The sequence below is a fragment of the Panthera pardus genome, unplaced genomic scaffold (assembly GCF_024362965.1).
Source record: "Panthera pardus isolate Hobbes unplaced genomic scaffold, ASM2436296v1 HiC_scaffold_8, whole genome shotgun sequence".
Taxonomy (NCBI): Eukaryota; Metazoa; Chordata; class Mammalia; order Carnivora; family Felidae; genus Panthera; species Panthera pardus.
Window position 1 is genome coordinate 22,797,288 of NW_026527013.1, and position 24,346 is coordinate 22,821,633.

General features: G+C 44.9%; 1 protein-coding gene across 4 annotated transcripts in view; it reads left to right on the forward strand.

Annotated features, from left to right (window-relative positions):
* CACNA2D3 (calcium voltage-gated channel auxiliary subunit alpha2delta 3) overlaps nucleotides 1–24,346 on the forward strand; it is an 859,023-nt gene that overhangs the window by 178,062 nt on the left and 656,615 nt on the right. For all 4 annotated transcript variants that reach the window (XM_053897956.1, XM_053897957.1, XM_053897958.1 and 1 more), the window contains one exon: nucleotides 843–959. In XM_053897956.1, coding sequence (XP_053753931.1) covers nucleotides 843–959 — 117 coding nt within the window. The remainder of the gene's footprint in view (nucleotides 1–842; nucleotides 960–24,346) is intronic.

Here is a 24,346-nt window from a genome sequence, read left to right on the forward strand (position 1 = left end):
AACATTTAGTAGAGGGAATTGAAATGCTAAAATCCATGGCAAGGATTCTCTCATTATAAAATGTTTATAAGATGCTCTGCCATGTGACCTTCTTCAGTTCCCATTCCAGTTTAGGAGTTGGCATACTTTTTCTATAAAAAACAGTAAATATTTTAGTCTTTGTGGGTCATCTGGTCTCTGTTGTTAGTATTAAACTTGATTGAATACATAAACATATGGGTGTGGTTTTGTCCCAATAAAGCTTTATTTATAAAAATAGGTGATGGATTAGATTTGGCCCAAGGATTATATTTTGCCGACTCCTGCAGGAGTTATACATTACAGTCATAGCCTTGAAACTCTCTTTCCCTAAATCCCTGGTCTTTGGCCATGAAAAAATTAAGTTTGTGATGTTCAAAGGAAAAAGCACACACACACACACACACAACAAACACACACACGAGTTGAATTTCTTCATTTTTATTTTATGACACATTTGGAACAGTCAGTTTCTAGTGGCGTTGGCTGTGTGATAGCTAGCAAATCTGGGCAGTCCTCCAGGACTACTGAGTGCGGTCAAGTCCGAAGTGTAGAGTGTTGATTTCAAGAACTGAAGAGGACGGATGATAAAGAGTTTGATTGCTTTAGGGTTTTGTTTCATTTCTTTCCTGGGTGCTAGTTAAGTTTCTAAGACAGCCAGAGCCAATTTTCACATTTCTCCTTAGTTGATTTAATAATTTCGAAATATAGTCCAATCTCCCCAAACCCAAGAGAGATGGTCCTATTTATGCCTTGTAAGTAGGTATGCTCCAGAATCACAGGTGTGCTGTTATATGCCTTCTTGTTGCCTTCCCTCCTTACAGAAATACAAAGAGTATGAGAAAGACGTAGCCATAGAAGAAATCGATGGCCTCCAACTGGTGAAAAAGCTGGCAAAGAACATGGAAGAGATGTTTCACAAAAAGTCTGAAGCAGTGCGGGTAAGTGCCTCTGGTATCTTCTCTGTATTGCCCAAAGACACGGAGGCACCTTCAGGGGCTGGCATTGATGACTCCAGCTCTCAAAGATCAAAGTTGACTCAGCTATTATGTAAACATTTTACTTTCTTTAGTTAACCAGCAAAAGCAGTTAGTAGGGGCACAATAGGGTTCAGGTGACAGTTTTCATCTTAGAATTTTATGTCTTCAGTGTAAGTGCCACTGATTGTACAGTCTCAGAGGATGGCTTATGACTGTGCGATACATTCACTAATTAACCAAAAATCATTCAAAGGCACATTGTAGTTCAACTAAGCAACTATAAAAAATTTAAGCCACGCTTGCCGAAATGTGGAGTTGAAAATCTCAATGGAGTAATGGAATCTAGATGAACTTGGAGGCTTCCCTTACCTCTACTGGAATATTACTATAATTATAATGTTTCTCTCCACCAGTTAGAGCTCCCTGAGGTTTCATACTGTCATCAGGATGAATGGAAAAGTATCATTTTGGATTTCCAAGGTGGCTTCCAACTTTATTCCTTGTTGCCAGCTCAGCAGTGAATCTTACCTTCTTGCTTTAGAACACATCCCACATCTGTGCTCCGTTGGCACGAGGGTATGGGAAGGAATGGCAGTCTGAAGAGTTCTTTATCTCTAACCTATAGTTTGCTTACCTTTTGGTTTTGTTAATTATCTCCAGAATCACTTTGCTCTAAAAGGCCTCTTTCTACTTTCACTTCTCCCACAATTCATTGGCCCAACAAAATTTCCACACATTATTCCTGCTTTAGACCTGACAGTGCCACTCCAGTGCTTGTCTCTTAAAACATTTTTGTGCTACTTGGATTGCGGGGAGGAGGGTTGTAGCCAAGTAGGGAAGAACATGAGTTTGGCCTGGCTTCTGTGCCTGCCTTGGTCACTTACTGAGCTTTTACCTTTAGTAAAACTGCCCTTGGGAGCCTCAATGTTCTCTTCTGTAGATGGCAAAAACACACAGGCTGAACGAGGCTTATACGAAGTCATGATTTTGAGCGACTGAGCACAGACCCTGGCACACAAGCCATGCTCATTGAATGGCTGCTTTATACCGCCACTATGGTCGTTACTGACGTAAGTAGAGACTTTTAGGGAGGAAGTCTGAAGTATCTTAGAAGAAAAAAACATTACTTTTAGTTGCTACAGAAGTACTGCCCTGACAGCCAGCCCTGGGAGCTTCGTGGTGATCCCTGCGTGTCCTTATGTCTCTACCTCGAAGCAAGTGCTGTTCTTTACAGACATGGTAGCCATCCGCATCTCACACTCAGAACCTGAAATACAAATGCAAAACAAAACAAAAGCCCACAGTAATTACTGTTTTCTGCTTATAAAACGAACACCCCTTTGGTGGCACTTGAAGAATATATTGAAAAGTATCAAACAGAGAACAAAAATCACCTGAAAGTCAGGCTTGTGTTCTTGGGTTTCCTTCCTTCTAGTCTTTTAAATTTGCATTTCTGTGCATGTACTTGTGTGTTTTTCTTTTTCACATTGGCAGGTGTACTGCCTGTTTGCTTTGGTGTCCGACTTCTCTGCGCTTGTTTGCACCAGTGCTCTGTGTGCTTTTCCTGGCATCAGTACCTTACGTGATTTTCTTAAATGGCTGCATCACATTTGAGTTTAACAACGTGTCTACATGATTTGACTATTCCTCCAAATCTGGATATTTAAGTTGTTTGCAAGTTTTGGTATACATAATGCTGCAGTGAACCTTCTTGTATATTAATAACAGATCAGACGCCTCGGCACCTACTATATGTTTGGTGTTCCTCTTAGGATTTTACAGGTACTCGCTTGTCCTTAGAGCAGCCCCCAGAGGAAGGTATTATTACTATCCCACTTGTACAGAATAGAAGACAGAGAGGCAGAGGTTAAGTCACTTCTCCAGGGTCACATGGGGGGTGGGGGATGGGTCTATGGACCCAAGTCCACGTTCTTCATCACATCCGTGCCCTCAGCATCAGTCCTTTACTTTGATTTCCTTCAGATGAGTACCTGAACACAGAAGACAGTGTAGAGACGCTAACCCCATCTTCAAAGGTTTCTGCTTGCGGCGACATTCGTGTTCAGATAAGGTTGTGCCAGTTCACGGTTCCTCCAGCAGGAGTGGCACGTGAATGCTCATTTGCCTGAATCCTCACAGAAAAATGACAATGTTTTATTTTGTTTTAAATAACAACGGTTGTCAGTTTGAGAGAAGGAAATGCTATTTTTAGAGAATTTTTTTTAATGTTTATTTATTTTTGAGAGAGAGAGCGAGAGCGAGCGAGCATGAGTGGGGGAGGGGCAGAGAGAGAGAGGAGACAGAATCTGAAGTAGGCTCCAGACTCTGAGCTGTCAGCCCGATGGCCGATGTGGGGATTGAACTCATGAACTCTGAGATCATGACCTGAACTGAAGTCGGACACTTAACCGACTGAGCCAACCAGGCCCCAGGAAGTGCTATTTTTGTTTCAATTTGGGTTTCTTTGTGAATCACAGAATTTTAGAGCAGAAGAGGACTTACATCTCTTTAGCTTCTACCTCTGTGATTGACAGACAAGGAAGCCCGGGATGGGAACCTGATCCTTGGGGGGCTTGTGCAACATAGCAGGGTGATGCAGAGGTCCAGCCAGCTCCAGAACCTGGACTCATCGCTCAGAGGCAGGGGCCCACGTGGCAAGTGAGAGGTTGGTGAGAGAAACTAAAGAACCAAAGGACCTCTTTTCCTCACTCACCTCCGTGAAGATGCCAGGAGGAGTAGGTGACTTACTAATCTGTGCTCATGTTTATTGAGTCTCTATGCACCAGGCCCCATGTGAAGCACTATATAGGTCATCTAATTTCAACCTGCCATCAGCCTTGGGAGTGAGACACTGTTCCTACATCACTGGCTCAGAGGATGAGCACACAGGCTTGGCAGGGTGGAGTCACAGGCCCAGGTCACATGGACGGGCTCAGTGGGGTTCCTTTTGCACCAGAAGGTAGGATTGCAGTGCCTCTGGGTGTAGCTGACCAAAGTGTTTTGCACAGTGACTGGCGAACAGGAAGCATTCGGTAAATGTTTGCTGTAATTGCTGGCAAGGGGACCTTTCAGTGTGTAAGTATTTAATAACTGAGAGAGTCGTGAAGCTTTAAAAAGCTTCAAGGATATTGACAGCAGGGAACTTAATTTTGAAACCTTTTGTTTTAAATTAATGACTTAAAAAAAAAGAACTGATATGGTTGGTGTGGTTCCTCTGAGAAGGAAAAAAAAGGGTGCTTTATTTAAATTGAAATGTACCCAGACTAAAGGCATCCAGTATTCTCTGAACTGTGTATTTTAAAATAGATGTAGGAGACCCTTTGTAAACACACTTGATACCATAAAATCTAGGTTAGCTGGTCCAGTGATACGTGGCAGTCCCTGCTTCCAATCTTTAAACAGAAAAGAGGGCTTGTATGTCAAGTTGGGGTTTGGTTTGGAGGCAGTTTTGCTATTGAGATGGGCCTGGTCCTGCTGTGAGCCATGCAGCACTACTGACAACAGTCATGAGCCATGTGGCATTTGGGATGAGAGCAGGTGGCCACTGAGAGGGTCCCTGGATGTTGCCTTATGTGGAGGCCAAGGAGCAGTGGGTGTGACTGTTTTTCATATTATAATGACACCTCACTTCTCAACTAGGAAAGGTTGCTGTTTGTCCCTGGGATTGGTAAGCTTTTGAAGTGCAGACACCTCAAATGCAAATTTGCCTGTGGGTTTGCAGGTGGAGTCCTTATTTGCCAGGTGGCCCTAGAATGAACCACCGTGCAACAGGGCCCTTCTCGTCCCATTCCGCGTCACCCACTGAGCAGCGACCCCTTTCTCTAATGGCCCAAGAAAAGTGGATTTTAGAATTTGCTCCATCGTTCTGGGGTACCATGCCTGGAAATCCTGTTTCCAAGCTTCCATCCCCACCCCCAGCAACCTGAGTTGGGTCAGAGGTCCTAGTGCCTTCCTGACAGTAACTGATCCAGTACCGAGTGCTCATGGATGGTCGGATGGTGGATGGCCGGGAGGACTCAGGAACATACATAAGAAATAACTGACTCACAAACGACACAGATTGTTAAAATTTCCATTGATGTCTATAAAATCTTTGTGAGATGGGTGCTGGCAATTTCGAAAGGGGCATACCCCCTCTGGTCTGTGAAAGTAGGTGCAGTGAGTCAGTCTGGGCTCGGAAACAAAGGAGCACTTACAATCCCGCCCCACCCGCCTGTCATGTCTTGGCCGTTAAACAATGTTGATCTTTTCTCTGTCTCTTCTGGCTTGATTTCATCATTCCCCCATCACTTTTCCCAGTGATTAGTTGAATCAGAGTGATTTTATCATACTCGTCCCCTATTTGAATTACTCTCCACTATGCAATTATCCTATCACAGAAAGTCCTATTTTCTCCCCGTCAGATGTCTGGAGTAAATGTGAAACCTGGAGTGGCCTGCCCATTACATAACCTCTGTCCTCTGCTTGGTAATGGATTATACGTAACTTTTTTTTCCCCCCCGGCCTAGCAAATTACAAATAACCTTAGCTTCGGTAATTGCCATTAACATAATGGTGCCATCATTATGGTAGCATTTCTTAACTAATATTTTCTAGCACCTTTCTAATGCTGTCGGTGGTTTAAATAATTTTTTTTAATTCACTCGGTGGGTTGATGTGTAGGTTATTTTAACTTAAGAGCCAGATTGGGCTTGATGCAGTGATGCTGCTACTCGCTCGTGTACAAGCTCATTGTGCCCAAAGCATTATCTCCCACCTTCTTTGTTCAAACGTATTCAAGCTACCAAGCCCTCAATTGATGTTACTGAGCAATTTATCAAGTTTTAAGTCCCTATAAATGGACAAGAAATGGAATCAATTTGTTTTTAGTTCATTAACATTTCAAGGAAGATACTCCACATGCTGGACGCAGGGGAAGTGATATACATCAATCCTCCGCCAGTAGTGGACCCCTGTTGGGCCATGCCTAAGTGACACCTGGAAATGCTCAACTGTGTCACAAGAGAGCTCATCCGAAGCACTTTTGACCTAGCTCCCCTTTATCCTGAGTTGCTGATGACTTGAGGGAAGAAGGCAAAAGAATTGTGTTCAGTGGCTTTGTTATACAGATGGGCTGCCCCAGCATTTCCTTTGTCTTCAAAATCCAAGCCTCCACTGGGAGTAATACAAGCTATTACACAGCGGGGAGGATCATCTGAGGCCCTGGGGAGCTCTGAGCAGGCACAGACAAACCTACAGTTGGAGGGGAATCGGTAGGAAGTAAATCTGAGTAACTGTGGGCATCTCTGATTATAGGCATATGCTTTTAGGACAGATTCCAACACAGCCAGGAGATGTAATGATGCTGTGATTTTGGAATGGTCCATATAATTGAGATGAGCAGCACAACCTGGAAAAAGTAGATACACCAGGAAATAATAAACAGAAGGATTTTGGAGAATTTGCACATATATACTAGCATTCTCTAGAATGGCTTTCTGAGGGGGAGTTCTCCAGAATAAGTATTGCCTTTGATCTTGTGGAACAGCTCTGGGGCAGCCACTGCCTTCATCACACTGATCTTGGCTAGAATTGTAACCTCCAAAGGACCCGGAAGGCTTTGAGGTTGTACCTGCTTCCAGGGCCAGGTACTGATCCATCCATGCGGCTTTCACTGCTCTACCGGACAGACTTCAGATCTCCAATAGCTTAAACACGTTTCTCTCTCTCTCTCTCTCTCTCTCTCTCTCTCTCTCTCTCTCTCTCTCTCTCTTACACACACACACAGGATTATAGGATGTTATCTAGTTTGGTAGCATATCAGGCAGAACATTAAGTATTTTATTTGCTGTTCAAATTCATCTTCTCCCCCAAGCAATTAATTAGAAATGTCTAAAACAACCAACTTCCTTGGGGAGTATGAAAAGGCACAGGAAGCAGGTTGTACCTAAACTTTCTAAGTGAAGAGTCTCTTGTTTTCCAACCTTGGATAAGATAGTTAATAATTTTGATAGCACTCTGAAGCTCAGACCTGTAAATAAACTTAATTTTGTTTTACTTAGTTTCTGATTTACATTGATAAAATGATAAATCATGCACTTGAAAAAGAGTGTATTGCTTAAAAATAAACATCCTTGCTTCTTGGGAAAAACTAAAAGAGACTAGATTATATATTAAGTTTCTCTCCCCTCCTATAGCTACCTGCTGTTCGCTGCAGAACTGATTCCCATTATAGCTGTACTGTGGGAAGTAATTGCTGTTGTACAGTAATTCAATTTCAGTGCATTCACGCATCAGTTCACCGATAGGGGTTTATCTGGAGAAACCTGGGACTTGAAAGCTTTTTATCGAGAAATTCCACATGCAGCAAGACGTTTTTCCTAGGTAACGAATATCAGTATTTGCATTTAATAAACATTTACCTTCTCAGAAAAATGGATTTTTTCCCCCTGCAGAAGAGATTTACGCCAATCTTCCAAAAAGCTAGAGGGTACTATTAAAGCAACTTCCTCTAGCTGTTTTTTGACTGGTGTCTACATATGTATGACTATAAAACGCATCTATGTCTTTATGTAAATATATGTGTGTGTATATATATATATATATACACACACACACACACACACACAGACACATACATACATACACACACACGCTGAGGCATGGAGAGTAGGAGGCACTTAAGGAAAGCATGATCTGTACCACACATATACATGATATAAGGGATAATATCTACAGAGACTATATGAATACTTCCAGTTTAAAGACTCATCTATATCTGTAGGCATTGTGAAACCTGTTGGTGAGGAATATTTTCAAAAGGATACCCATTAAGTTGGAAAGGAAGTCAACCACTTGATTTATGAATTTCTAAATGAAGGGCAGGTTCATAGGACAGACTGTTTCTTCCTATATACAAAAGCTCTTAGATTGTAAGGACTCTTTACATATTAAGTCCAAAATGAGCTGTAGAAGTCTTAGGAGCTGAATATACCTAACATTGCTAAAAGGCCCTTTAGTTCTTGCCCAAAAGAAGAAGAAACTGGACACATTCAAAAGATTTTTCTGCCTTTGTTCATTTCTCATCTGATCTCAGAGTTTCAAAACATGTTTCTTAAAAGAGGAGTAAATTTATTTCAGGCAAAAATATAGTGTTTTGAGTCACAAATGAAAAGACTACTGTTTGTTACATTATTGTATCTTGTAGTCTATTTGCTTCTTTGCCCACCCCTCCCTCCCTCCCTCCCTCCCTTCCTTCCTTCCTCCCTTCCTCCTTTCCTACCTCCCTTTTTCCCTTCCTTCCACAAACTGGGTTGTAAAACCCCATGCATATGTGTAAGAAAATTTACAGCAGAAACCTCACACCAGAAAAAGCTTAAAAAGTAGCAATGTGGTGCCTGGGTGGCTCAGTCGGTTAAGCATCCAGCTCTTGATTTCGGTTTAGGTCATGATCTCACAGTTTGTGGCATCAAGCCCCACATTAGGCTCTGCATTGACCATGTAGAGCCTGCTTGAGATTCTCATTCTGATTCTCTGCCCCTCCCCCTGCTCACTCACGATCTCTCCTTCTCTCAAAATAAATAAGTAAACATTAAAAAAAAAATAGCAACAAACTGGATTCACCAGTTTTGATGAAGTCAGTGAACCACTCTTGGTTGATGGTTGAGGTGAAAACCACAAGTCTTCTTGGGTTTATTCCAAAAGGGGTTGGGTCTCCTGTAACATACTTCAGATTGTATCCACCTGAGCCTCACAGAGAGGCCCAGAAGGCTGTTCTCCAACCTACGTTGAGCAGCTCACCTGCCTCCTGGGGGAGATAAGTTTCCTGCTCAAAGAAGAAAGGACGTTTTGTAGGTGACATTTCATCTCCTGTCTCCATCACCCTCCTCATGCGGGAAGTTGGGTTGGCTTAGTGAACTGTATCCTGACTCTCCTGCTTATTCTGGAGATGTTGGCCCTTAGGCGTTCTTCTTTGTGCGTAGAATCACCGCTCGAAGCTCTTGCCAACTTCAAAGTTATTAGGTACATTCCTAAACGTTTCTCTAAAATCTCTCCATTTTTAAAGTTTTATGGAAGACTTAGTTTTGGATTTTCTCTGTAACTCACCTCACCCATATTTGCTTTATTTCTATTTTTGTTTTGTTTTCATTGATTATACACATTCGTTGTAAAAAAATAACAGAAGGTGCAGAAAAGGATAAAGGAGAAAGTAAAGATCACAACACCAGGGGATTAAGAGGCACTTGGTATCTTTCAATACCTTTTGTTTTTAAACATCTTAATTTCTTTTCTTCCTGATCTTTTTCTATTTGTGCATTTGTATATGCGTTTACGTGCATCGAATCATTCTTACCTGTAACCAGGTTTTTTACAAAATTAATTTTACATGTTGTGGACATCAACCCATGTCAACGAATATATATATTCCTGTTATTTGTTCTAATCAAGAAATTCTCTTTTGGTGAGTAATTGAAGTTATTGGTGAAATACTACTTGTGAAATAGCATTTCCCTATGATAAGCCATGACGTGAAAAACTTTCTTGCAGAGAAATTGTGTCCATTTATTTGATGCATTTATTAGGACGTATTCTTGGAAACAAAATGGAGGCTTTTGGTATCCCTTGCCAGCTTGTCTTCCAGACAGCATCCGCCTGCTCGTGTTCCCACCTGTGAGGCTGGAGAGGCTCTCCTTCTCCATTGTCCTCTCTGACATTTGGCTGCTGTTACTTTTGATCTTTGTTAGTCTTACAGGCACAAAGTAGTATCTCATTTTACTTTCTTTTATTTAATTGCTCAGCGTTTAGCATGGAGGATCTTCTCTGGCTCCTCACTTGCCCTGCACCAAGGTTTGTGGCAAATTACACAATGTCTCGGAGCACGGGCATCAGTGTTACAGCATAGAGAACGTCCGTGCTGGTCCTTTATCATCTCTCAAAGAAGTGTGTAGGCCCAGGAACTTTCTTGGACACACTTGGAGGGCCCTCCCTACCCCTTTCCTCTTCCTTCCTGGACTGTATCATAATAACAGCCTGGTTGTAGGGGTGGGGATGTGGGACACTGACTGCCAGTTTGGAGTGCCAGTTTGGAAGAGTTTTCTGGGAACCCCAGTGGTTCAGCACCTGAGGGCCATGGTGCTGGGTGTTTTAGACCCTCCTACTGAAGGAAAAAGTCACTAGTCCCAAGAGAAGTTGAGCCTGGTATAGCCCTTCTCACTGAGAAAGGACTCTATTTCCAGCTGGCTTGTTGCTGGGTGCCAGCGGTCACTTTGGGTCATTTCTCCTTAGGGTACCATCTTTCTATATGTTCATTGGTCAGTTGTTTTTCCTTTTTTTCTTATAAACTGCCTGTTAATGTCCTTTTCCATTGTGTGTATTATACTTGCTTCCTTTCCTTGTCCCCACTCAAGCCCTGGTATCTGTCACAGTATCTTGAGTCTGCAGTTAAGTGTTCATTAAACATTTGTTGACTGACTTACAGACCTTCCCTCTTGGCGTCAGGTAACTTAAAGTCAGAGTGATCATAGTTACAACTCTTCCCTTTGACCAAAGATGTCCTGAATGATGAAGGGGAAAGAAGAATATCAGAGTTTAATTGCAGAGAAACCGCAGGGCTCACGGGCCTTCCAGAAATTCACTGTGTGTTCTGAGTGAATGAGTCCTATGTATGCTGTCCCAAATCAGACTGCGGCCTGCTTAGACTCTAATCCTCAGCTTCGGCCCAGTCCCTCCCCATGTGGCCCTTCTCCTGGAAGTAGGTGAATAGGGGACTTGAAATGGGCAGAAACCAGGCCAGCTGCTCAGAGTGGAAATAAAAGTTAACAATTTCTATCGAGGGAATCAAAGAACTGCCTCCCTGCCTTCCTTCCATCTTCCTTCCTTTTTCCCCTCTCTCCCTTCCTCCCTTCCTTCCTTCCTCCCTTCCTCCCTTCCTCCCTTCCTCCCTTCCTCCCTCCCATTTGGTTGGAACCAATGAAGGAAGACGCTTCCTGGACAGGGGAGGAGAATGTCAGTGTTCTGAGGCTATGACTTAGCAGAATAACTATAATTTCCCTGATGTTCTCTGAGCCTGGCTGGGTGATCTTCTGGTCATAATGCAAAGCTGGGTGCTAGAGCTAGGGTGTGTGCCCCCAGGCTTGGCAGATGTTTCTCTTCATGTGGCAGGTGGTAAAATGGGCAGCTCACTACCCACAAGAAATGGAGCACACTGATGTATGAGCAGATTCAAGGGGCTTTTCGTAAATTTGAGTATGATGTCATGAAGGAGAGTTTTGGAGTGATGCTGAGAGTAGTTGCCAGGCTCCCCACTTCTGGGCTTATTGCTCTCTCAACTGTAGCATGGCTGGGTCAGGGCACCTATCTAGAGCCCCACCCCATCCCGCCAGCATGGTGCATCTTGGCATCCTCTTTACTCCTTTTATTAAACTTTTGAAAGCTGTACTGAACTCTGTTTTGCTTAGTGTTGACTTGAGAATTGCTGTCTGTCCTCTAGAACCCCAGTGTCATGAGGGTGGGGACCGCGATGGTCACACCTCCCCTTGTAGCCCCGGGACCCAGACTGGGCACTCGGCAAGTATCTGTGAATGAATGAACTTGCTACCCCTGTGATGATGCTGTCATGGGGGTAAGCCCCCATGCCTGGGAAGACCATCTGGTCATCAGGACATGGTGCCAGGTAAGGTTTCCTGGGTGTTTCCTGTGTGTTTGTGCCTGCCCTGGCCCCTGCTCCCCACCAGAGGATCCATTTCTCCTCTGTCTCAGAAGTTTGGATTTGCTTTATGTTGTACGATGATAAAGAAAAAGAAAGAGAAAAATTTCTTTCCCATCCAAAGTGAAACATCATTTAAAATCATATTTCCCATTTTCATTGCCTATTTTTATTCTCCCTTTATAAAATCCGGTTTTGAAAGATTTCCTGTCGCTTTGGTCAAGACCAAGTAGACCAAACAGCCTGGGGAACAGAAGCTCGTGGCCATGGAGACCTGCGTGAAATTACAGTGCTGATCCCTGCCTTTAGCCTAAGTAGCAATTATGCCCCATCAGGGCGCCCACATGGAGGCTTTGAGCTCGCCTCACTGCGCTCTCTGACTGCCTCTCCACTAGAACTAAAAGAGGGAGGCCTCGTCTGCAGGTGGAAGATGTGCAAGACACTATCTGAGCCCGAGTGGCTGGGTGGGGACAGCTCAACACAGCAGTGTTATACCAAGGTGCTGGTTCCTCTGCTGATTTTTCAAAGATTGGTATCGTTTCTACACCAGACCAGGTAGCAAATAATGCCACTTAATTTATACTCAGGCGAGGCAAAAGAAATCTTAAGAGATTTGTGGGTGGGAGGAAATTATGGTGAATCACTGAAGTGTCACCATCAAGAGATCAAAATGACAGAATAAAGCCATAATAATAATAATAAAAGACCATTGGCTTTAATTGTATAAATTACTGGCAACAAATTAAGGGTTTTCAGTAATATTTTGAATGCATAGTTAGTATGTTTAACCAGGGATGAGTTGGTGACATCAGTTGTCTGTTTCTGGTCTCTGCTCAGTTTCCCATATGGAGGTAAGGAGCAGCTGGTCCTACAAACACAGCGAGATTATTTACGTTTTGTAAATTAGGTTAGGAGGGGAAAATGAAAAGGTAGTTGGGGATTCATTGGCATTTCATTTACACTGCATTCAGCAGAGGTTTGACAGCCCTTTTGAGTAATCAGAGTCTTTGTTGAAAATCAGCTGGGATATCATTGACTGCGCATCTCGAACCATACTGGCTGCTTGAACAGACAACATATAATGCTTTTGCACGATCAGGGGCAAATGGGATTTTTTCTCTTTTTTTTCTGGTGTGCCTTTTAGCTGATTCTGTGTGTCAGTTGGGGAGGAAAATCATATCCTCAGGAATATACTTAGCTTCTCTCACTGTGTGCGTTCAGTGATTCTGGAGCATCTCATCAGGTTGTTTGATGGGCTTCGTAGAGCCGTCCTTCCCGGGGTCTCTAGAAGGCTGCGGTGGCCATCGGAAAGCAGACCCTCATCCTGGTCACAGGGGGAGTTGCTTGTAAACACTCCAACGCCAACCAGTGAGGAGGAGTCTCCTCCCCTCAAGCAGGTATCTCTGGAAGAACTTCAGGCCAGGCAAAGGTGCTGGCCCTCGGCACTTTTACTGAGAGGTGAGCTGGTGGGTACCAGCTGCAGAGGGGCAGTGGAAGGAGCTCAAGGCAAGAGCAGGGCCAGACTTGAGGGGGGGGCAAGGCCCATGGGCAGCTGTTTGGACCGTTAAATGGTGGCCTCTCTTAGAGGAGTCTTGGCCTCTCTTAGACAGCCTATCTCCAAGAGGACTTCCCCCAAAAGCTTGGTGGACCTCTTCCTTTGCCGTGCTGGGAGTCTGTCCTTGTAGTCTGTGTATCATCTGGGGACAGTGTAGTCCACAACAGGAAATCAGAGGTAGCCTCTGAGGGCAGACATGGTGGAGATGAGTTTACTCCAAGGAAGTGTGTTCTGCCTTCTTTTAATTTTTTTTTCTAATGTTTTTATTTATTTTTAAGACAGACAGAGCATGAGTGGGGAGGGGCAGAGAGAGAGGGAGACACAGAATCCGAAGCAGGCTCCAGGCTCTGAGCCATCAGCCCAGAGCCTGACGCGGGGCTCGAACTCACGAGCTGTGAGATCATGACCAGAGCCAAAGTTGGACGCTTAACCGACTGAGTCACCCAGGCGCCCCTGTTCTGCCTTATTTGGCAAAAATGAACACAGGGTGGACCGACTGGGTGTTCTTCTAAAGCTGAGTGTGTGTGTGTGTGTGTGTGTGTGTGTGTGTGTGTGTGTGTGTGTGGGCGCGCACATATGTACACACCTGAGTGCATCTAACGGTGTCGGGAATGGGAGCTGGGGAGTGGAGGGTGACGCATGAATGTTTGCTCTCACAGGAATTGCTTCAGTGGAGAGACGGAGGTCAAAAACAAGCAGCAGTGTCACAGTTGTAAAGCAGTGGCCCCTGGCCAGTCCTGGCCGCAGACAGGTTTTGCTTGATCTGTGTGGGCTTTGAGAAAGAAAGTGAAATCACATATAAAAATAGGAAGTGATATAAAAATATCCAGATTTAAAATAAATAAATGTTAAAAAAAATTTAAAAAAAGAACTCTTTCTCTGACCCTCCCCTGCTCATGCTGTGTCTCTCTCTGTCTCAAAAATAAATAAATGTTAAAAAAAATGTAAAAAAAATATCCAGATTTAAAGCTTTACAAATTGAGAGGTGTACTCCCCCCCCCTCCCTTGTCCCCCATCCCCACATGGCAACAGTCTGCATGAATGTTCATTTTGTTGATTTCCATGCTGCCCCCTGCTCATGTATGTGGCTGCTCTGGCCCCAAAGAGGGCTGAGTTTGCAGCCTCTGGAGTAGTCCGATGAGGGCCACAACCTCTTTAGGGGACACGGAGGAGTGTTTGAGTGTGTGAAGCTTGAAAGCTCCTAGGCAAGTACTCGGAGCTTTCACAAGTCATGCTGGACATTGTCCCTGTTATGGTCACCAGCATCAGCACATTATGGAGTGCTTCTCCTCAGCCACACTGCTCTGCTGTGCTCTCTGTGTTTGGTCTCATTTAAATGTTCCATCCCTGTGAAGTGGGATTGAACAATTCTTGGCTGGGGAGAGGGGATGTTCACAGGATAAGAAAGCTTTGTACGGGGACATGGGATTTCTGTGTGTGTGTGTGTGTGTGTGTGTGTGTGTGTGTGTGTGTGTGTGTGTGTCTTTAAGTTTGTGAACCACTGGATGGGACTCTTTCTGAGATTTTCTTCACCTTTAACATTTTAGAATTGCAGCCCTTGTTTTAGGCTTTTATGCATAAGAAGTCCTATTACTTTTGTTGTGTATTTTCTCCCATCTCAAAGAAGACTTAGATCTATGTAAATAACTCTCAATCTGGTCTCATTCATAGAATCAGGCAACAAAAATGAGAAGTTACCCCCTCCCTCCAATACCCCTCCCTACAGCGCACACTTTCCTACTAGAATGATGGCGGAGACAATATCTCTCATGGGGAGAAGGGAATGAAAAATGCTCAAAGTGGTTACATTTGAATATGTGGCACTTATCTCTCTGTGCAGGCACCTTATAGAAAAATAATTTATCAAGCCTCGTTCAAGAAAAAAGAACATTACATCTTCGTCAACAACAACATCAAGGGCTCACCATGGTAGGAACGGGACAATAAAGGAGTTATTTTAGCAGAATTAACAGGAAGAAATTAGCCCCCTGTATCCTTCCTTTTTATCATGGTGTGGTGCATTTGCATATTTTGAAATTTCACATTTGCATAGTCAATGATTTTAAATTAGATTCTCACATCTCCTCTCTGATGTTTGTCATGTGTGTAACTCGTCTTAATAACTGAGTTGTTAGCATTTAAAAAAACAGTTATCTAATCATTGGCCCAACCTGGAACCACACCAGCACTGAGTTACCTTTGCAATCTTTTTAACAGCTTAGTAAGATACTATTCATGCACAATACTATTCACTCGTTTAAAGTGTACAAGTCAGGGGTGCCTGGGTGGCTCAGTGGGTTAAACGTCCGACTTCGGCCCAGGTCATGAGCTCATGGTTTGTGGGTTTGAGCCCCATATCGTGTTCCGTGCTGGCAGCTCAGAGCCTGGAGCCTGCTTCGGATTCTGTGTCTCCCTCTCTCTCTGCCCCTCCCCTGCTTGTGCTCTCTGTCCCTCAAAAATAAAGAAATGTTAAAAAAAATTAAAAATAAAAGTATCTGGGATGCCTGAGTGGCTTAGTTGGTTAAACGTCCAACTTTGGCTCAGGTCACGATATCATGGTTCGTGAGTTTGAGCCCCACGTCAGGTTCCATGCTGACAGCTCAGAGCCTGGAGCCTGCTTCGGATTCTACGTCTCCCTTTCTTGTTGCCCCTCCCCTGCTCATGCTCTGTCTCACTCTGTCTCTCAAAAATAAATAAATGTTAAAGAAATAAAAAAATAAGGTATTTGGGGTGCCTGAGTGGCTCAGTCGGTTAAGAGTCCCACTTCTGCTCAGGTCATGATCTCATGGTTTGTGAGTTTGAGCTCCATGATAGGCTTTGTGCTGACAGCTCAGAGCCTGGAGCCTGCTTTGGATTCTGTGTCTCCTTCTCTCTCTCCCCCTCCCCTGCTCATGTTCTCTTTCTCTCTGAAGAAGACAAACATTAAGAAAAATAACAAAGTATACAAGTCAGTGTTTTTTTAGTATACCCACAGGACTGTAGAACCATCACCCCAGTCAAGTGCAGAAGCTTTTCATCAACCCAAAGAGAAGATCCTATACCTGGCAGTCACTCTCCATTTACCCCAAAACCTCACTATTCTACTTTCTGTTTTATAGATTTACCTCTTCTGGATATTTCATATTAATGGAAGCATACAGTGTATGGTCTTTTGTGATTACCTTCACTGAGCATAATGTTTTCAGAGTTTATCTGTATTATAACGTGTATCAATACTTCATTCTTTGTTATGGTCAGATCGTGTTCTCTTGCATGGATTACCACATTTTTGTTTATCCGTTCATCAGTTGGTGGCTACTTGTGTTGTTTCTACTTTTTGCCTGTATTGACTAATGCTGCTGTGAGTATTTGCAGACATATTTTTGCATGAACATATATTTTTATTTCTCTTGGGTATATATAGGAGTGGAATTGCTAATCACGTGTTAATTCCAGGATTGACCTTTTGAGGGACTGCCAGACTGTTTCTAACATGGTTGTGTATTTTACATTCCCATCAGCAATGTTTGAGCGCTCCGATTTCTCCGTATCCTTGTCAACACTTGTTATTATCTGTTACATACATTACTGAGTGCAAAGTCATATCTCATTGTGGTTTGACTTGCATTTCCCTAACGAGCAATAATGTTGAGCATCTTTTTATGTGCTTATTGGCCATTTGTATATCTTTCTTGGAGAAATGCCCATTCAGATCCTTTGCCCATTAAATTTTTTTTTTTATGTTTATTTTTGAGAGACAGAGTGAGACAGAGCAGAGGAGGGGCAGAGAGAGGAGGAGACACATAATCTGAAGCAGGCTCCAGGCTCTGAGCAAGTGTTCAGCACAGATCCCGATGTGGGTCTTGAACCCACGAACCGTGAGACCATGGCCTGAGCGCAAGTCAGACACTTAAATGACTGAGCCATCCAGGCGCCGCTCCTTTGCCCATTTAAAAATGATGTTATTTGTCTTCTTATTATTGAGCTGGATGTATTCTTTATATGTTCTAGCTACTAGTTCCTTATCAAATATATGATTTGGAAATATTCTCCCCCATCCTGTGGGTTGTCTTTTTGCTATCTTGATGATGTTCTTTGTAGCCAAAAGTTTTAATTTTGACAAAATCCAATGTATCTATTTGTCCCTTTTTTGTGCCTGTGCTTTTGGCATCATATCTAGGAAGTCATTGCCTAATCCAAGGTCATAGAGATTTGTGCCTGTTTTCTAAGAGAGTTAGAGTGTTACCTCTTATATTTAGGTCTTTGATCCATTTTGAGTTAGTTTTTGTATATGGTGTGAGGTGGGGGTCCAACTTTGTTCTTTGCATGTGTAGATTACTTGTCTCAGCACCACCTGTTGAAAGTACCCTTGCCACTCAAGGTGAGTTCCTTTCAACTTTGACATGTAATCAACTAAATGCTGCCATCGGAATATCTGATTACTACTATAGCTGTGATCACAATGGCACTCTTATACTGATTCTGATAAGCATATATCAAGCACTCTTCATGTGTTATCTGGTTTAGTGCTTACGACCCTCCTCTGAGTTGGGTAGCGTTACTACCAGTTATGAACCCATGTTACAGGTAAAGCAGCTGAGGCCGTTTCTCACTGTAGGTAGCTAAGATTTCAACCCAGGCCATCTTCCCTCTCAACCTGTGTGTTGTACTGTCTCTTCTTGGGTTTACATTAACATCTCAAAAACAGTGGCTGTGAGTGATCAGGAACCTAGCTAAGCACTTCAGGTGAAACATGTTAGCGCTTTTCAGAGTACAGGGTTCACCAGAATAGCCTAGGAATATTGTCAGAATGAAGACTCCATTTCCGGAGGCTGAGAGTCTGCGTTTCCAGCGAGCTGAGAGAAGCGAATGCTGCTGGTCAGGGGATCACATTCCAAGTACAAGGAGATTAATTAGTTCACTGGTTCTCAGACTCAGGGGCACGTTGGAATCGCCTGGAGGCTTAGAAAATAGGGATGCCCAGCTTCTCCCCCAGGGATTCTAGTTGACTTGGTCTGGGGTGTGGACTGGGCGCAGGGATTTCCAGAAACTCCTCAGCATGTTCTAATGTGCAACCAGGTCTGAGCAGCACTGATTTATCTCGTTCCACCCCTCAGGGAGCCCCACAGGTAGGCACTTGAGTCTGCTTTGAGAGGCGAGGCTCCCAGCTTGCGGAGGCTACCTGACTGGCCTAAGGTCACACAGCTGCTAGGCTGTGGACTCCCAGGGGAGCTGGGAGTCCAGTCCAGGCATGATTGCAAGGGCTGCTCCCAGCTCTCTCATCGTGGTCTATGATTGCCTCCCCATCACAGTCAATTTGAAAAGGAGTCTGAGTGAAGTGGGTGACTGACCCTGGCCTGAGCCAGCCCTTACACAGGGTTGTCTGACTCCTTCCCCCACTTTCCCACACAGGGACCTCCCATCTCTCCTAGGGATATGCATGCGTTTTCACTCCCTGCTGCTCTGAACTGACCCAGATGTGAGGTCCCAGTCCCTATGAATCAAGTTCAGGTTCTCTCATTTATCTGGTTACTTCCTCACAGAATTGGACAGGATGAGCAGTGCTTCAAACTGATACTTGCTGGGAGTGGGCAAAGTGCTCCTTTCTTTGAGAATTCCTGCCATTTTAAGGAGAAGATAAAAGTCGAGAGTAGCCGTGCACTTGATTGGTTGGCTGTTCCTGCCCTAAGGTGCCTTCATCCCTACAAGGCTGAGTGGCCTTGAGGGCTCACTGCACCTGCCCTGACTGCGCTTGGCCACAGGGGCTTTTACCATCCTATCCACGTTGTGGACTATGAGCCGTGTCTTCTAAATCGGACAGCCTGGGTCTCTGAGTTGGCTGCTGTGGGGACTAGATTGCAGCCATGAGGAAGAAGTCGGTTCCCAATCCACATGGAGTTTACTGGTCACTGGGGGAGATGGATGCTGAGTCCAAAGTTAGAAGAGTTGGCAGGCCTGGAGGCAGGAAGTCCCAGAGGCAGGGGGCCACGAGGGCAGCCGAGGACTGATGAGGAGCATAGCCTGGGACCCAGAGATGGCAGAGGATGGGCTCCAGGCACGAGGAGATTCACGGTTGAAGCTGGAGAGGGAGCTGGGAATGGGGCAAGTTCACAGAGCTGAAAGGAGAACAGAGCAGGGGTTGGCTTGGAGTGCGGAGAGCAAGATGAGGGGCCCTGAGGTCCATGAGGTGAGCTGGTGCTGGGGGTGGGGCAGAGGCTGGTGCGGTGGGGTAGAAGCGGTGGATTTGTGTGGTTATTCGAATGCCTCTCTTGCCACCCACCAGGGCGGCGGTTGGGTCTGTTGTGCCCCTGTGTTACCCTCAGCACCTTGCACACTTGCCTCCGTGGGCAGAAGGTGCTTACTGAAGAATTTGGGTGTCAGCTAAAGATGCAGGAGGCAATGGGAGGGTTTGCATTTCTGTCTCTGCACTGCTCTCAGGCTGTCTCCCTCTCTCATTGTCCCTAGGGCAATGCTGCCATGTTTTCTCTGTGCATCTGACTTATATCCACCCACCCCTTTCCTCAAAAATGTCTTTTCTCCTCTCAGTAATGGGAAGCAGCTCCTCCAGATCACAGCGGGAGGCTCAGTTCCTTGGTCGCCCGCCCCTCTCTTCTAGCTGAGTGTACTTTGAGGAGTGGAGAGAACAGATCCTTTGTACAGCCCCAGGAGCCAGAAGTCCCCAGGAAACACTCGGGAGGAAGGGGCTGAAAAGTCCCTGCAGCCTCTCTTGTGCTGAGAGAAACCCTGAGGTCTGTTCTCAGTGGAACAGAGCTTTAGAAAAATTTCAGCTACACTTAGCAGATGGATCCGTTCTGGATTGTCCTATTTTCATGAGTCTGACCCACCACTCAGGCAGTAAGTGGGTGCGGGCACCTTCTATGGGTCAGCCCAGGAGGGGAACTCACCCATTAATTCTTCAAGCTTGTCTCCTCTGGGGGGCTCACCACTTTGAAGGCAGTTTTGTGGAGACAGTATGTAATTGCGTGCCTTCATCAGTGGCTTCTGGAAGCATGCCCCCTTTGTCTCAGTGACCCTAGCAATTGAAGAAGGCCTGCTTTGGGAATGGTCGCCTCTTGTAGAAGTAGGAGCACGGGGCCTTTGCCAACACCGTTTGTATTGCCTGAGGAGTTTTGATGCACTAGATACTCAGTTGACCCTGGTTCATTTCTTCTTTGGGAGGTAGCACGTCTGCCTGGGCTTTGGAGCCTTGGAGACCTGGGGTTAGCCATCATTTACTGAGTGTGACACCTTTACCTCTCTAAGCCTCTGTTTTCTCATCTGTGAAATGGACATGATAGCATGTCGGGCATTGTGACTCTCAGGGTAGGGGCAGGGCTAGCTAGGTTTGTAGCTGGTTCCATCAAACTCTGAGCCCAGATCGCTCCCTTCTTGAAACGGAGACACTGATGCAGAAGTCACCACCGGAAGTTACATGAAGGTCCAAGGGGAAGCATGAGTGCAGCATTAGCCTGGTGTCTGCGAGGAGGAAGCGCTGCAGATTGAACAGAACAGTTTAAACAAGAAAACTAGATTGATAACCTGAGCTCATCAGTCCCTGCCTTTCAGCCAAGGGTAGGATGGTTGTCCGGTGTGGGCAGCATTAGGCCAGCCTTTAATGGGGTGATGCACGTAGGGGAACCCAGGGGTCACAGACAATTTTAACAGTTATGTGTGTATTTTATTCTATATTAGAGGAAATATAGCCACACTTTAAAGCAAAATTACATAAGGTATGTGAGTTGTTTTCAAGAAATGTAATAAGGAAAGGTGAGTTGAGGCCAGGCCTAACATGTTTTTTTGGGGGGAGGCATTTGGACACTCCTTGGGGCCTCACCATTAGAGAAGAGGACAGGCCAGATGTGCTCGTTGTGGCCATGGTAAGTGATGAAATAGATGCATGCAAAACAACTGGGGTTGATCTTGAGTGAAGCAATGTATTAGAGATAGAATCAGATTTCTAACATCAAGGCATCTATATAAATTAAAAGCACATAAGACAGCACAGTTAACGCTGTTTATGAAACCGGATTAGAGCGGGTGCCAGTGGGGGCGGGGGCTAAGAGTGTAGGTCAGGGTGGGAAGGGAACATGTAGGTGAAGAGGGCGGGCTTGCATGGACAAGTGCTGATCATACGCTGAGTGTGAACAACTCAGTCTTGTGTGTGCTTGGTAGCTGTACACTCAGGCGTAGGGTGAGCTGCAGATGGACGTGTCGGTCCCCGTCGGCATGCGGGACGGTGGGCTGAACTGGCAGGTAGCCCTGGCAGCAAGCAAATGTAGGGAGCGGGAGCCATGGTGCAAAGGTAGAATGATAACACTTAGAGTGAACTTCTCTTAAACTTTCTTTGTATGTGGCCCACCATTTGTGCTTCACACACACGACGGCACTCCTTTTTCTCAACAACCTTGTGAGGTAGGTAATATTATTACCCTTTCTTTGTGGAGTACACTGAGGCAGGTCCAAGGTCATGGAGGGAAAGCATGGGAGAGCAGGTGCTGACCCAGTGCATCTGACCCCAAAGTCCAGGCCCCCCATTCACGTTACGCACAAACTCCTTCAGCCAAAGATGCTTTTAAAATGGGTGCACCTTGGGGCACCTGGGTGGCTCAGTTGGTTGAGCAACTGACTTCGGCTCAGGTCATGATCTCACGGTTTGTGAGTTCGAGCCCCGCGTTGGGCTCTGTGCTGACAGCTCAGAGCCTGGAGCCTGCTTCAGATTTCAGATTCTGTGTCTCCCTCTCTCTCTGCCCCTCCCCTGCTCATGCTCTGTCTCTCTCTCTCTCTCTCTCTCTGTCAAAAATAAACATTAAAAAAAATAAAATGGGTGCACCTTTACACCCCCACCCTGGTTAATACTTGCATGGCTTGAGTTCTTTTGTCTGTACATTATTTAAAACAGTCCTTCTAACAGTAGTTAAAGGCCCCGTAAGCGGTATTAGGTTGGACCTTTTCAGGTGGAGGAAGATTCGTTGTTGCAGCCCTTTTGCTCCTCCTGATTCTTGATTTTGTGCCTCTGAAGTCCCGGGTCTTACCACCTTATTTCTTCCTTTCTTTCTTGTTCATTTGCATTATTGCAACAATAATGCTGTCTCCTCCCCCATCCACAAGCCAGCCAGGCAAATGGCTTCATTCCAAATAGCATCTTCATGCTTGCTGTCTATAGCAGGCGAGTGTATAACATGGGCTTCCATGTGTGTATCTTCAAAATGATTTACCAGGAAGATGCATGACTTCTACGGTCGACAGCTGAATCACCCAGAACGCTTTATGGTTTACTTCACCATCCACACAAGTACATGAAGCCATGGAGCCCTTCCTGGTCATTAAGATGTAGTCTGGCTCTTGCATGCAAAGCATTTGGGTACCTTAAGCGAGCGCCTGGTCTGGCCTGATGGCTGCTGGGAGGGCTCTGTGAGTGCTCCCAGGGGCAGACAACGCCCATAAATCGTAATCACAATGGAGCACAATGGAAGAGGTAAACAGTTCTGAAACTGTGCTATAAATTGTCATCCGGGGATGATTCTGTTTTATTATGGAGGTTAAATTACAGCAATCATCGGCGCACAAAGGCGCTGCAGTAAGAAAACATTTGGGAACAATGTTTTTCTCCTATGGCTTGGGTGATGGGTGCACAGGAATAAAACACCATTACTTGTTTACCACAGGCCAGAAAAGAAAATAGGAGCTGTAGCCACTGCAAGGTGGGCGCTCTCTTTTTTTTTTCTTTTATGAACCAAGGGGGTTGTGAGCGCATTCCTGTTGCCACAGGAAAAGAAGTTAAACTTGACTGGAAGACAACTTCCAGCTATGTTTGACTTCTTTCCTTATCCTCTATTCCCCTCCACTCTTGTGTGTATGTGTGTGTGTGTAAGTATGTAAGTATGTATGTGTATATGTATGTATGAGTGTAAGTGTGTGTAAGCATGTTATGTATGCATGTGTGTATGTGTGTATATGGATATGTGTGTATATGTATGTATGTATGTATGTATGACTCTGTGTGTGTGTGTGTGTGTGTGTGTGTGTGTGTGTGTGTGTGTCAGGCTCTGGTGGGCTAAGAGAAAGTGAACCAGAGAACAATGCCTGTCCCAGTGATCACCCCAGCATACAGATGCTATCTTTCTGAAGTTACCCATCATGCCATCCTGAAAGGCCTGTAGATTTTGGGCCACTTGGTTCAGTGGTGAAGAAGATGGGCTTTAGAAAAGCTCCCTGAATCCAAGTTCAAATCCTGAGTCGGCCTCTTGAACGCTGTGTGACACAGGGCAGATCATTTCTCTCTCTGAGCCTCAGAATGAGCAGATATAAAACGAGAGCAGTGACTTACCTCACTCGAGGTGGGGTCGGGGGCTGCAAAAGATGTGTTGCAATTCTGGACACACAGTAGGTGCCCAATAATTGCTCCCTCACATAATTATGGTCACGCGGCAGTAGCGATGAGCACATCACTGCATGTATTCCCGTAGCCCTGTTATTTTCACTAATCTTGGGATTATATTGCAGTCTTTAGAATTTATATGTAAAAGCAACCCAGTTAACTCCTGAGAGTTCATCTTGTTGTTGCAGAGAGATTATCACCCTCCATCCCGTTTATTGTGAAATGGAAGCTCATTGGCAAGGCCATGGCATGATCCTGGCCCTGCCTGCCTCTGCCAGGTCCTCTCCCCCTGTTCCTTCACAATGCCCATCCTGTTCTCTCTTCACTGCCCCTGTGTGAGGTGTTCTCTTCTGAGTGGGATCCTCTTTGCCAAGATCTGGTTCCTCCTCGTTGCTCAGGGTTAAGCTCCGATTCCCCTTCTTAAGGCAGCCTTTCTTGGCTACCTCACCCAAGACAGAACCCTCCCTCCCACTCCAAATGCCACCCTCATTCCTATGACACAGATGAGCAAAAGGTATTCGTCAAATTAGGGAAGGAACAGATGTTTTCCTGGTGTGGAGGAGATCAGATTGGAATATTTTGCCTATGAAAATATTGGAAACTCAAAACATTTAAATAAATCGCTATTAATGAATAGCCTTTTAGTGTATTAGGCAGAAACACTGTTCTTCGGGAGAGGGTTGTTAAGATGCACTCTAGTGGGTGGAACTAAAACTGTAATGACACCTCCAGCTCCTGGTAATTACAGGGTG